Here is a 15,567-nt window from a genome sequence, read left to right on the forward strand (position 1 = left end):
TGTAATCTCTTAGACCGTATGTTCCATGAGGGAATAAATACCTCTGTAATCCCCACAGGCCCTAGGCAGTTACCTTGTCCATTAGAGGTTCTTAGCAAGTAGAGTTGACTCTTAAACAACACGGGTTTGAACCGTATAGATCCACTTATATGCAGATTTTTAAAATAAATACAGTACAGCGAATATATTTTCCTTATGATTTTTTTAACATTTTACTTTCTCTATCTTATTATTGTAAGACTACAGCATATAATACATCTGACATACAGAATATGTGTTAACCAACTGTTTATGTTATCGGTAAGGCTTCCAGTCGACAGTACACTATTAGTAAAGTTTTGGGGGAGTCAAAAGTTATATCTGGGTTTTCAACTGAATGAGGGGTTGGTTGCCCCTAACCCCCACATTGTTAAGTGGTCACCTGTATATACTACATAGAGTAAAACCAAAGAGAATTCAGAACAGAGGAAATGGCTGCCGGAGTGGATGTCCCCAAGCAGTAACAGCAGCAGCCACAGCAGCAACTTCATGTAGTGCTTACTGTGTGCCACTCACAGTTCTAAGCACTGTACATATGTATGAATTCCTTTAGTCCTTACAGCAGTCTGATGTTGGAATTCTTTTCCCATTTCAAGGCTAAGGAAACTTAAGCCACAGAGACTTTTAAGTGACTTGCCCTGCTTGAATGTACACAGCTAATGAATGGCAGAAATAGAAAAAGGAAAAGAAAGCCAAAAGTGGTTTTTCGTAATGCCTTCATGGAAAGAAGAGTTGGTGAAAGAAAAGGAAGCGAGTCCTGAAAGAGGGAAAAAATCATGTTGTGCTGTGACTTAGAAATCAAGGGGGAAAAAATTAAAGGAGAGGATATAGTCTATAGTGTCATTGCTGAGTGAGGATAAGATGAGTAAGCACTGAGACAAAGCCAAAGATTTGTTGGTTAATGTGTGCATGGGTGACTTAACAGAACAGTTTCAGTAGGATGGTGTGAGGACAGTGCAAATTGTAAAAGTTAAGGGGTGGACTAGTGGCGAGGATGTAAGGGCAACGTAGACTGCCTTTAGAGTAGCTTGAACTGAAAGAAAAGCAGGATCTTGCAGGGTAGTGTTGTCAAGGGCAAGGATCTAATACAGAGGGAGACTAAAGTTTCAGTAGGAACATAGAATAATAAAATGAACTAGTAGACTAGAGAAGTGAGCGGCATGAGGATGGGATCAAGGAAAAACGCAAAGCGTAGGGGTTGAGACGTCAGCTCCAGTGAGGAGAGAAGAGCACCTCTTACTCACACTGTGGAATTAGAAGGAAGAGAGGAAGTAGGAAGAGGAAATGGAAGTAGGAAACTCACTTCTCACCTTGAATTCACTTCTCTCTGTGGAGGGTATATTAGTTTCCTCCTGCTGCTGTAACATAGAACATAAACGTGATAGCTTAAAACAACAGAACTTTATTCTCTCAAGGTGCTGGAGGCTAGAAGTCTAAAATCCAGGCATTGGGGGAATTGATTGCTTTTGAAGGTTCTGAGAGAGAATGTGTTCCATGCCTCTGTCCCGGCCTCTGGTGGTTACCAGCAATCCTTGGTGTCCCTTGGCTTGGAGATGCCTGTCTCCAATCTCTGTCTCTGTCTTCACATGGCATTATCTCGTGTATGCCTTTCTGTGTCCACATTTCCCTCTTCTTGTAAGGATGCCAGTCATTGAATTAGGGCCCACCCCAATCCAGTATGACCTCATCTTAATTTGATTACATCTACAGAGACCCTTTTTCCAATCAAGGTTACATTCACAGGTCCTAGAGTTTAGGACTTCAGTGTATCTTCAAACCTATCTATTTGAAAGACACAGTTCAGTCCACAACAGTGTCAAGAACCTTAAGAACATTGAAATGTCTGCTGTGGAGAATGACAGTCAAAAAGAAAGTCATGATTAGCTGTGACCTTCTTTGTTTGGACTGTTTGTTCAAATTCATTAGCCTTTGCTTCCACACTGATTCCTGTATTCCATTCTGTCCATACTAAAATCCTGATGTCTGAACCAACTTATTTGCCCACAATCTACCTGCCTCCTCCTTGGGTGGGTGTGTTGACTCTGAATATGGTCCATGTGTTTGAGACCCCACTGCTTGTCTGAGGCCCTCTCATCTGTGCCAGTCGTGTGGAATCTGGGCTCAGCCCCAACCTGAACTTGGAGTATTTGTATGCACCACTCTAGAGGAAAAGACCTCTTAGCAGACTTCTTTTACCCTCTTGGAATTCCTAGTGCTGACTTCTCCTAGCTATTCTGTCTGGATGCCGGCTGGATTCAGGTATGACCTGGAGTTCATATGTCAGGGATGCTGTAGACAGAATTACTTTCTTGAATGGGAAGTTAGACTAGGTCTGACAAATGTAAGCATGTTTATAATTCCTTGATCTTTTGGGAAGCCTCTTTTACTTGCCAGTAAGATGGTTTCCTCAAAGATGCATCATTCTTGGCAGTTATTACAATTTCCTCCCTCTGGTAGCAGGACCTATGCTGGGTATTCTCTAACAGCTTGTCTCCCCATCTGATCTTCAAGTGGTATTAGAGAAGCTGCAAAAGCCCAGCGTGGGTTTACCTAACAGCTGAGGGATGCCTTTCCTCCCTGGAGATCACATGACTAGGTATGTGTGTCGAGTTGGCTGTCCTTTTGGAGATCAGGGAAGTGTAGGAGTTTTACCTACTACAACAGCTGCTAGGGATGATACATCTTCAGAGAAACAATATAAATGGTAAGTAATGGTGGAGGGGGATTAGCACTACCTTCTCTCTTATTCTTTTGTATCTTCCTTTCTAAAGTGGTTATGTCCCCTTTCAGACTTATTTAAAACATCTTTAAACAGCACAGAAAGATTTAAAAGAAATGAAGCAGTATCCTCCCCGTATCTTTTAAAATGTCTTTGCACTTCCGGTAATTCAGAAAAGAGTAGACAGGAACCCTGACATTTCCCTCAGGGTCACTGTCCCTCTCTGGCTCAGTGCATTTGGTGAGTTTAATCTAGAAGAGCCCTGAGGTGACACCGTGAGCTCTGCAGTTTTAGGCGTAACTCCGGAGAAAGGCGTCCTGTGAGCTTTGCCCCTCTGAAATAGCTCTGGGAAACACAGAGTGGTCCTCAGCTCAAATGGTGGGTGGAGCCGTGTGTGGCGGGGTCCTGCGACCTCTACACAGGTGAACAGGTGAAGCACCACAGAGTTTGCACGGTTTCTCCGACAGCGGCTTCAGAGGCCGACCGAGCCACAAGCTGTTAGGAGAAATCCAGCACAGGACTTGCCATCTGGGAGAGAGAAAAGGATCTGAAATAGCTGCTTTCGGAATCTTACCCTAGAAGTATCTCCAAAACCTCAGATGACCCCACTTCCAGGTTTCTGAGGAGAATGAACTGATTTTGGACTAAATCTCCAAAATCTTTCCCTAGGTCGGAGTGCGTACCTTGGACTTGACTTTTCCTAACTCTACCTAGGGGAGAAGTACATCTATCGTGAACTCAGAGTGCCTTGCTGCATTTATTTGTTTATTCATCTGTCTCTTTACTAGTCTGTAGGCTCCTTAAGCCTCTATTTTGGAGAGGGAAAGGGCTATCTATCCTTTCTATTTTTTATACTGAAGGTAATTTTTTGAATAGGTAACACATTTGTGTGTTTCAAAAATCAGTACTATAAAAAATAAGTTATGTTTTGGACGTCTCAGTTTTACATTCCTCCCTGCTGTCTGTTGTATTCTTTCCTGTGCTTCTTTATGGAAATGAAATCAAATACAAATACACATTTTCACTTCCTACCTTTTCTTAAAGAAAAAGTAACTGCATGTGCATTGTCTTGCACCTTATTTTTTTTTAGTCCGTGTATCCTGTGTGTTTTTCTGTATCAGTACATAAAGAGCACCCTTATTCTTTTTTATAGTTTTCTTCCCCTGTATTGGACATACTATAGCTTATTTAATAAGATGATATTAAAAGAAATTTAATGGGTTGTGTCCATTCTTTTAGTGTAAACAGCGTCACACTGAATGAATTTATACGTGTCTTTTTGTTCATATGCCAGTGTTTCTAGGATATTCCTAGAAGTGGGATTGTTGGGTCTGAGAGCAAATGCATCTACAATCTCCTTGAGTTTTTAATACATCTGTGCATCAGGATCCAGCCTCCACGGTACATGGTGTCTTTACTCAGTGCAGAAATACACGGGAGACCGTTTTTTTTCTGGGTTTCTGGTCAGTTTTCCCTGTTGGAATGTCAGACTCATCCCTATAATAAATTTTCAAAGATATGTCCAGTAGCACATCAAAAGGACTTTTTAATATTTTTATAAGTAGACCCACAAGAGAACATTTCGCCTATGCTTTTGTTGCAGTTTTACAAACATAAACATCATTGAACTTCGTAAAAAGTACATCTCCAAAAACTAATGAATATATTGCAGTATATTTGGTTCTGGTGGCTAAAGTCCTATGAGTCAGAGGATTCTCCCCCCTCTCTCTTCCTTTCTCTCTCCCACCTTCCATTTTATTTTTTGCCAAATGTTCAGAAAAGTCACCCTATAGACAATGATGTAAACACCACCTGTTATGACTAATCCACTCTGGTCTCTTTCTGTTTCAGTTGCCTGCCACTACTAAAGTAATCAAAAGCAATAAAAGTACTGAATTGAGAGAGGGATCCTTCAAATTGTAGCTCATTTATTACTGCCTGGTATCCACACATTGTAAATTATAGTATTAAATAAGAATTGAATTTTTGAGTTAACTACTACCAGTAATTGTCATTGCGACCTTAGACATTACATATAGCGCTCATGAGCCTTCTTTTTTACTCATTTATAGAGTGAGGAAATGGGGCGTTATGTGTTGAAAATACCTCTACCTCAAAGTTTTATGATTTAAAGGGTTAATTTTCTAACATATTGATTTTGTTCCATCCTTGCTGAGTTTTGTTTGCCATTTCATAGTTTACCAGCCCCTACTTCCATGCACTTTAGGCTTTAGTTTTGCTACTTGTTTTCCTACATGGTAGAAGGTTTGGCATTATTAGACAGTGGAAAAAACATGGATGTTATGACTTATCAGGGTGTGTTTGAATCCTGGCTCTGTAACTTACCAGCTGTATGGTCCTGGAAAAGTTATTTAACCTCTCTGTGCTTGTTTTTCCATCTATAAAATAGCGTAATAAAGAAATCACCTCATAAATTTGTAAGGATTAATGAAAAAAAGCATTTAAAAGCATTCAGTTATGGGGCGCCTAGGTGGCTCAGTTGGTCAAGTGTCCAGTTTTGGCTCAGGTCATGATCTCGCAGTTCATGTGTTTGAGCCCCACATCAGGCTCTGTGCTGACAGCTCAGAGCTTGGAGCCTGCTTCGAATTCTGTGTCTCCCTCTCTCTCTGCCCCTCCCCCACTCATGCTCTGTCTCTGTCTCTGTCTCTCAAAAATGAATAAATGTTAAAAAAAATTTTTTAAAGCATTCATTTCTGTGCCTTATGAAATTCAGTAAGTGTGAGTGACAATATGACAAGCAGTTACATTGGATGGAAGGGATTACAATGGGCAGGAGTTTCCATTACTTATTTCATGAGTAACTGCACAAATTATTTAAAATTTGAAACATCACACATATAGAAAAATGTCATCAACATTTGTGTATGGTTTTGATAATAATAAAAGGAAAGCACACGAACTTAGCACTCAAATCAAGAAAAAGAACATTACGGGCCCCTTAAAAGCCCCATTGAGCCCACCCCAGTTGCATTGCCCTGCCTTTGTGTCCAGAGGTAACTACTATTCCCTTGATTTTTTTAAATTTTTATTTATTTTTCTTAATGTTTATTTTTGAGAGAGAGAGAGAGAGAGAGAGAGAGAGAGACAGCATGAGTAGAAGAGGGGCAGAGAGAGAGAGACAGAATCTGAAGCAGGGTCCAGGCTCTGAGCTGTCAGCACAGAGCCTGACATGGGGCTTGAACTCACAAACCCAGGCACCCTCCCTTGATTTAAAAAAAAAAATAGTTTTTATACATTCCTGTAAACAATATACTGCCTAAATTATATAATTATACAGACACACACTCACACACACACACACACACACTCACACACACACACACTCACACACACACTGCTTAGTTCTGAAAAACTGAATAGCGAGCATAAACCTTGGATGTTTAAGGGACAATATTGCCACTATTAGGTGAAGATTCCCAGGAGATGATAGTCTGAACAGAGTCTGTGAATCAAATGTGGCTCCAGCTTCCCCAAGAATTTATGAGTCCTTTCTGGGGAAGTCAGTGGGCTTCCAGGCCATGAGTGAGTCCTGGGAAACAAAAGAACCATTGGCATATCTGACAGAGCTGTGATTTGGACTATGTAGTAAATGTCTGGCAGAAATATGGTCTCTCCAGCTGTCAGCAGTTCCCCAGGTTAAAGCAGTGAGGTGAACTGAGTGCCCTCAGCTGATTCAGATACCACAGCAAGAAATTTCATCTGGACCTAAGTACCTTTCTCTTTGGCTTCCTTCTTTTTCTGCTCATTTTCCTTCACGGGTTTCAGGAAGCTATCTTGGCTCTTTGAGTGCTTAATATGCTCAATACTTAGATTCATTCTCTTGGCAAGAATCTTGCCTTTAGCTTGTTTGTTTACGACAGTGCCAACAGCAAGATGGGTAACACTGTAGACTCTTCCAGTTTTGCCCTGGTAACATTTGTGGGGCATTCCTTTTTGAGTAATGTCCATTCCCTTGATGTCAACAACATCACCTTTCTTGTAGATTCACATGTATGTGGCCAAAGGAACAACTCCATGTTTTCTAAAAGGCCTAGAGAACATATGGCAGGTGCCTCTCCCCGTTCCCTTTGAGTTGGTCATTTTAGCGAATCACTAGAAGATGGCGGTTCCAGCCGAAAGGCTGGCGACAGGTTTTTAAATTTTTTCCCTCCCTGCATGATTTCTGACTCTTCCAGGTTGCTTTTGTTTATTTGTTTTGGTTTCTACAATATTGGAATCCCTTGAAGGCTTGTTCACTCCTATGCTGGTGACTGATGCTGGCTGTAGTCTTGGACTTTAAATCGGTTCTAGATGGAACACCTGCACCTGGCCTTTTCGTGGACTGCTTGGCTTCCTCACGGCATGGTGACTGGACCCCAGGGTCAAGCACCCCAAAAAGAGACAAGCAAGCAGAAGTTTTATTACCTTTCGTAACCTAGTCATACAGCATCACTCTGTCACAGTTTTTCATTAGCAAGGATTAACTAAAGCTGGCCCGTATTCCAAGGGAGAAGAGTTAGACTCCATCTTTTCATGGGGGAAATATAAAAGGATTTATAGATGTATTTTATTATTTTTTTTTAATTCAAATTCAAGTTAGTTAACATACATTGTAGTCTTGGCTTCGGGAGTAGAACCTGGTGATTCATCTCTTACGGGTAACACCCAGTGCTCATCCCCACAAGTGCCCTCCTTAATGCCCATCACCCATTTAACCCATCCTCCCACGCACCTCCCCTTCAGCAACCCTCAGCTTGTTCGCCGTATTTAAGACTCTCTTATGCTTTGTCTCCCTTTCTGTTTTTCTCTTATTTTTCCTTCCCTTCCCCTATGTTCATCTATGTATTTTAAAATGACCATACCATGTGAGTGTAAAATCCTCAAAGAGGAGCCAGGTCTTTTGACTCTTGTTTTAGAACTTTTTCTTATATCCTGTTGTAGGACAGGAAATCATAACTAAAATCAGGTGTTTAGAAGACATATGCATGTTCCGTTTCCATGCTGCTTCAGTTTCTGTCATAATGTCATCGTATAGTTCACTCTATTAATAGAGAATTTTTTTCAACTTTTTTGATTGGTTTGTAAGTCCCCCTTTTGTTCTTAAGTAGTTGTAGAGATGGACATTAGAAATTATTAAACTAGTGGTTTTCAAACTTATTTTTATTTTTTATTTTCATAGAAAACACTTTTTTGAAAACTAAAATTTTTCTTGGGGCATCATTATGTTAAAAGCAGAGAAAAGCTAAGCTGCTCTGAGCAAACATATCCACCAGCACCAGTCCCATGAGGTGGTCCTTGAAGTTCTTTGGAACCTTGGGAATAATTAACTTAGGTTATCTCTTTCATATTATCATTATTATTTCTTAGGTTTATTTATTTTTGAGAGAGGGAGAGAGACAGACAGACAGACAGTGTGAGCAGGAAAGGAGCAAAGAGAGAAGGAGACACAGAATCTGAAGCAGGCTCCAGGCTCTGAGATGTCGGCACAGAGCCTGACACTAGTCTTGAACCCACAGACTGCGAGATCATGACCTGAGCCAAAGTTGGATGCTCAACTGACTAACCCAGGCGCACCGCCCCCATCTCTTTCATATTATAATGTCAAAAGTGTGGTCTAAGGAGTTTCAGTGACATGTCTAAGATTATAGGAGTAAGTGAGCCAACAATGGGACCAAGTCCTTACTTTTTTATTATTACTTGAGTGTAAATTATTTGGGATGACACTTAGAGGATGGCATTTTGCAACACTGTGTCACCAGCAGCAAACCTTTTAAACTAGTGTTTCCTTTCCATCAGTAGAGGGATAAGGAACAGGCCCAGGTTCTCCTCCTGAACGCCCAGCCTCCACAGAGACTCGTGTTTACCTCTGATGCTGCCATTGCCATCTGTGCTGGATGGCCAGGAACAGTCTTCAGTGTCCTAATCATGTGGCCAATTTAAAATGTCAGTCTTAATTTTGGTGGCTCCACTTGTGGAAAACCACATATTACGAGTTTCCAACCAGAGTCAGCTTATGATCGCTTCTTGAAAACAGTGAGTGAGCTGGCAAAATTTGGCTGATAATCTCACACCCTTATACATAGTTGTATTATGATCTTCACTCCCCCCCCCCCCAATATACTTCCAGCCCCCACCAGAACCCTTAATCTTTTTGCACTGGCTTCAAGCGTTTCACTTAATGTTTCTAAGCAACCAACTAAAATTGGCAGCACTATATTAAAAGCTAGGGAAGACGATTACTGCTTATCAATTTAGCACAAATTGTTCCCAAGTATTGGCTGAATGAAACCAAAATGACAGATTTTCACTGATAAACATATTTTGGCTTTTTTCAGCGTATTACAGTATTCTATATTGCAGAAAAGCCTGCACGTGATGGAACAAAGAATTGTTCTATTTATAATATCAGTTTGAGATTTAATTAATCTCTCATCACCACATTTATTGATTTTCTCTCTTGAATTAGACTTTAATAACCATCTGTGAGAACAGACTGAAAGCCTGTCTCTGGAAACAATGCCTTGATATTTAGGGACATGAGAGCAGCTGTGAGCTGTTGTTCTTCCTTTCTTGATAGTTGAAAGTCACATCCTGTAGTTTGGCTTTCATTCACTAATGTGAGCAAATGATCTGCCTTTCTTTCTGACTCAAGTTCCATTTACATAGTACGTTAACATTCTGTGTTACTCTTCTGTCCAAGTTACCTTCTGACCTAAAAATAAATCCCATCTGGGCCTCTGGATCTAATCTCACCCTATAATCCTCTCGGTCTCAGCATTACTATTTCTCTTATATAAGAATCTTCCCACTCTCAGGCTTTGCCAAAATCCAGCTCTCTTACTAACTAGACTTTTTCACTCTTCTTCCACCTCAGCATGGTATTAATAAAAATGAGTGGGTATAAAAATGTATATATACGCTTTGTGAGTGAATAAGTTAATTTATATTTGAATGAGTCTGTGTGTATCTAATAGTGGGTGTTTATAGCCCAGGTTGGGAAAGGTGTGTGGGAAGGGATAGGAAAGGGTGAGCCTGGTGAAGAGGAAGAGAAACTGTAGAGGAGCCTCAAGACAACGGTAACAAGACCGGTGTTGGAGAGAGGAGACTGTCATCTGTTTCTTTGCTGCTGAGATGCCCATTTCTTTCTTATGGTTATAGGTTTCCAAACACAACAAGATATCATTTGTAGAGATACCTAATTTTACTTGCTAATAAATTGAACCTCAGTCCAATATATGCCTAAAGTAAAAATTGCTAGAAATTGGGTATTTCCATATTGAATAAAGTGTATAAAAATCAGTTCTGGAACTGAATGAAAGAAATTTAATCGTCTCTCTTGTACTGTCAGCATCGCTGGCCTTTCCTAGTACCCACTGAACAATGTTTCTCTGTGCGATCCTCGGACCGGCGGCATCAGCATCATCTGGTAACATGTTAGAAATACAGATTCTTGGGCCCCACCCCAGACCTACTCAATCGCAAACCTTGGGGAAGGCGCTAGTAACCTGTGTTTTAACAAGCTCTCCAGGTGATTCTGATACACAGTAAAGTTTGAAAATCATTGCTGTTAATTATAAGAAATTGGCATGTCTGAAGTATCCTCTAATATGAAAGATATTTTACTTTAAAATACACCCTGACACTAATGAAATTTATCCTAGTTTATTGAAGTTAGTCATAGATGCAAGGACCGATACTAGACTGGGGGAGTGGATAAGGAAGGAAAGACCTTATAGCTATGTTACGACTGTGATGATTGATACAGCTATGTTTGCTTAGTTGAAGATATATCCTGATTACATAAGAGTAGAATTAAATTCTATATGTGTACATTTCATTATTGTAGAATTTAGGATATGAAAAATATTCATCTACTCTATTGGTTTGGAAGTATTAATAATTCATAAAGTAAAATAACCAAAATAAAATGCTTAGTAGATGGGCTCGAAAGCAGAATGGAGGAGACAGGAATAAATTAGCTGGAACATAGAACAATGGAAGTTACCCCCTCTGAGCAATAGGCAGAAAATAGACTAGAAGGAAAACATGAATTATCTCAGAGACTTGTGGGACTGTAACAAAAGAGGTTACTTTCTTGTCATTGGTGTCTTAGAAGGACAGGAGAAAGAGGGTAGGCTGAAAAAGTACTTGGAAATGACTTAAAGCTTCCTATATTTGGGAAGAGACATAAACAGGTTCAAGAAACTGTGAACCACATACAGGATAAACCCAAAGAAATCTACGTCAAGACATTCGATAATCACATCTCTGAAAAGCAGCCAAACACAGCACCTTACCTATAGGGTAAGATCACTATAAACAGAAAACAGTGAAGGGAAGTAAAAGGTACCATTTCTATACTTCACTCCAACTGGTAAAATGGTAACACCAGTAGACTATGATAAGTTGTATGTATATAATATCTGGAGCAACCTTTCAGAAACACTACAGATGAATCAAAATGGAATTCTAAAAAATGCTCAAAATAACCCACAAGAAGGTAGGAAAAAAATAAAACAAATAGAAAACAAAAAATAAAACAACAGACTTAAGCCCTAATGGATCAATAATTACATTGATTGTAAATGGTCTAAAATACATCAGAAAAAAGAGATTGGCAGAGTAGATTAAAAATCTGACCTGACTGTATGTCATCTGTAAGAAATTCAACTCAAATATAACAATACAGGCAGGATAAACGTAAAAGGATGGGGAAAGATATACAGTAGTGGCTGTATTAATATCAGATAATCTAAGTAGACCTAGAACAAAGAAAATCCTGGAGAGAAAGAGAAATATTATATAATGATAAAATCAGAATTATAAGGAAAGAGGGGCGCCTGGGTGGCTCGGTCAGTTAAGCGGCCGACTTCGGCTCAGGTCATGATCTCGCGGTCCGTGAGTTCGAGCCCCGCGTCGGGCTCTGTGCTGACAGCTCAGAGCCTGGAGCCTGCTTCGGATTCTGTGTCCCCCTCTCTCTCTGCCCCTCCCCTGTTCATGCTCTGTCTCTCTCTGTCTCAAAAATAAATAAGTGTTAAAAAAAAAAAAAAAGAATTATAAAGAAAGAATTAGAAATATATTTTTTTTAATTTTAGAAATAAACCAGAGGGAACACAAAAGCAAACATACATACCACATAATGCCCTAAGAGAACTAGAAGATGAAAAGGAGGAAATGTTTAAAATTTAAAAAGAAATGAAGAAATTGATAAAAAATTTGACAGAAATTAACTACAATTGAAACAGGCAGAGGCTCACATCTGGGTAATTGGAGAAAGGAGGGGCTTGGTAAGACTCTGTCACTCAACTGATTCATGATTTCAAAGCTATTTGTCTTCTAATAATTCATTAAGCCATGCATTCCTTTTGTGAGATTCTTCTGTATTTGTTTTGTTTTGCAATTAAAAGATTATGAAATGCAACAAAAAAGCAAACAGTGAACTGGCAAATATTTGCAAAAAGAAAAAGGAAAATATGGAAAAGTGTCATGCAAATAGTTTTTTTTAAAAAAAACTAAAACTACAGTCAATAATTACAGAGGATGTAAATAAATGGTTTACATATATTCAAGAAGGTAATAAACATTAAAAACATTGAGTCTCACTGAAATACTCCCCGAAACACAACTTTCTGGAAAGGAGCAAGGAAAGAAACTTTAAATTTAGTAGATTATATCTGTAGATAACTTTTAATTAAGATACGGCCTAATATTCGTTGTGAGTGAAGTTGGGGTTAGAGGGGACTGGTGGCAATAGAACCTACAGTAGGCGCCCTTTAACTGTGGTGGGTTTTCTGTTATGTGATCCCAAGGCAAATGTATTATTAAATAATTCATTTGTTTTCTGTTCACGTTGAGGTAGCCTGGCATTTTATAATTTGGAAAAGTTTTACCATTAATTACATTGAGTGCTTTTTTTATACTTCACAGTGAGAGACCTACCACCAATTTGCCTTGATGTTAGACAAAAACAGCGTATCTCTACAGAAGCATCATCATCTGAAATGAAGGCCCCAGTTCTTCCAGAACCTGTTCTTCCTAACCAGCCCAAGACCATCAAAGACTTTCAGTAAGTTTCAGCTCACTGTTATATGTAGACATATGGATATCTGCATGCTAGTACTTTCCATATTTTAATATTTTTGTGTGAGAAATTGGACTCGTGGCTGTTTGTAAGGCATTGGTCAAGAGGGAAGACACAAAAGTTGAAGGTGAAAACAAATGTATAAATAACAGGGAAGGGGTAGACAATGTGGCAGCAACACTGAATAACAATATGAGTTAAAATAGACAAAAAGGAGATGAAGGTGGTGATAAAATAATAAAATGTTGCCTTTTTTTTTTTTTTTTTTTTTTTAATTTATTTTTGGGACAGAGAGAGACAGAGCATGAACGGGGGAGGGGCAGAGAAAGAGGGAGACACAGAATCGGAAACAGGCTCCAGGCTCCGAGCCATCAGCCCAGAGCCTGACGCGGGGCTTGAACTCACGGACCGCGAGATCGTGACCTGGCTGAAGTCGGACGCTTAACCGACTGCGCCACCCAGGCGCCCCTAAATGTTGCCTTTTTAAAAAAGTAGTATCTCATCTACTATGTAACACATAAACTCTAAAGCCTATGTCACTACTGAAGAAAGTCCAAATGGATACTTGAAGGGCTGAGTGATAATGGGAAAGTAGAGACAGAGAATGTAAACAAATCTTTCAAGAAGCTTAGCTGTGAAGTGGAGGAAAGGAAGTGTTAATTGTAAGGAGCATGTCAAGAATGACCTTTTTCAAAAGCATGTAGATGGGAAAGCTGAATTGATATCATGAGCTAATTAAGAATTATAGATTCATAAACTATATTTACATGAACTGGAACATACTGAACGGCTTCGGTATTTCAAGTTACATGCTTGGTGACATTTGTAAAGAAGAAATGCTGTTTTATCCGGGTAGTATTTCTGTCATAGTTGATGTATGTTTTCATTTTAGGGAAGATACAGAAAAAGCTAAGTCGTCAGGAGATTGGAAAGCAGTACATGATTTTTATCTGACAACATTTGATTCTTTCCCAGAACTAAATGCTGCATTTAAGGTAATTACACATAAAACACATTTTTCAATTTTAGTTTTCTTTTTTTTCTTTTCTTTTTTTTCTTTTATTACTTTTTTAATGTTTTTATTTATTTTCGAGAGACAGAGAAACAGAGCATGAGCAGGGGAGGGGCAGAGAGAGAGGGAGAAACAGAATGCAAAGCAGGCTCCAGGCCCCGAGCTGTCAGCACAGAGCCTGAGGTGGGGCTCGAACTCACGAATTGCAAGATCATGACCTGAGCCCTTCAGATGCTTAACTAACTGAGCCACCCAGGTGCCCCTAGTTTTCAATTTTCCAAAGAAGATATGATAATTCAGCTCTTTCCCTACCCAATATTGACTTAAGCAGCCGTTTAAACAGACATTTATAGGTATTAATTTCTGAAATTATGCATATCACAAATAAATATTACTTAACTGATATCTTAAAGGTTGTTAGTATTTGTAATAATGCTGATGCTTCACGCCACTCTTTCAGTTTTAAAAAGGAAAGTGACTAAAATAATTCTCATACGTTCATTTTTATTTTTAGCAACTTGGCCCTGAAAGTTCTTTTTCAACATCCTACCAAGACATTATGAAGTAGTGGTTAGGGCTCAGATATTACTAAGAACAGTCCTTAAATGTTATATATACACTAAACTTACTAATTGAATTTGCAGAAAGATGCCACCACCTCATTTAATACCATTGAAGACTCTGGGATTAATGCTAAGTTTGTGAATGCTGTATATGATGCCTTACTTAATACTGTAAGTATTGTTTGTGAACAGATGCAAATAGCATAACTCTCTATCTCTTCTGTATTTCAAAAGCAGCCACAGAAATATTGTAATAATCACTTTGTAACATAATTATATTAGAAATTCTGATATAATTTTACAGTAAATTTAGTTGGAATTCTCAGAAAATTAGATTTTTTTAATTAAAGAATTAAGCAGAAAATACTTCTGTGTCCAGTTCATCTAAGTCTTGCCGAAATAAAATCACGCTTCACTTAGTCAGCAAAAGAAGATAAATTATTTGATTGTACTGGCATTGCATTGAATTTATAGTGGTTCTCAAACTTTACTATGTATGGCAATCACAGGAAGGGCTTTTTAAAATACAAAGTTTCAGATTCAGTAGGTCTGGGTAGAGCCCAAGCATTTGTGTTTCTAACAAATTCCCAGGATATATTGTTGCTCCTGATCCAGGGACCACATTTTGAGAACCACAGTACAACAGATGAATTTGTGAAGAATTGACATTTTTTTAATCCGTAAGCATGATATATCCCTCCAATTACTTGGATCTTCTTTAGTTTTTCTTGGTGATTCCTTGTAGTTTTCTGGATAAAGGTCTTGCCTGTATATTGTTACATTTATTTCTAGTACTTGAATTTTTTCTGATGCTATTGTAATTTGCTATTCATATTCTAATTACTAGTAGATAGAAATACTTTCATATATTTATCTTTATTTACTTACCATGCCAAATTCACTCACTAATTCTAATAGTGCATCAGTAGATTTATTTGGATTTCTGTATGGACAATCCTGTCATTTGTGAAAAAGGAGACTTTGACCTCATTAGTCCTTTTATCTTGCCCTGGCTAGGACCTCTTGTACACTTTCAAATAAAAGAAGTAATAGATATCTGAGTACTTTACTGTTTAATATACATAAAAAGGTACATAATAATATTTGTCATGAGAGAAATGTAAATAACATTACATATTTGTTCAAAATGAGT

The 15,567-nt window shown here is 38.7% G+C and overlaps 1 protein-coding gene across 1 annotated transcript in view; it reads left to right on the top strand.

Moving 5' to 3' along the window:
- The window catches only part of HECTD2 (HECT domain E3 ubiquitin protein ligase 2), a 78,136-nt gene that overhangs the window by 22,843 nt on the left and 39,726 nt on the right, over nt 1-15,567 (top strand). Inside the window, exons 3-5 of the mRNA XM_049645412.1 lie at nt 12,686-12,824; nt 13,732-13,834; nt 14,496-14,585. Of these exons, the coding sequence (XP_049501369.1) occupies nt 12,686-12,824; nt 13,732-13,834; nt 14,496-14,585 (332 nt within the window). The remainder of the gene's footprint in view (nt 1-12,685; nt 12,825-13,731; nt 13,835-14,495; nt 14,586-15,567) is intronic.

The sequence above is a fragment of the Panthera uncia genome, chromosome D2 (genome assembly GCF_023721935.1).
Source record: "Panthera uncia isolate 11264 chromosome D2, Puncia_PCG_1.0, whole genome shotgun sequence".
NCBI lineage: Eukaryota > Metazoa > Chordata > Mammalia > Carnivora > Felidae > Panthera > Panthera uncia.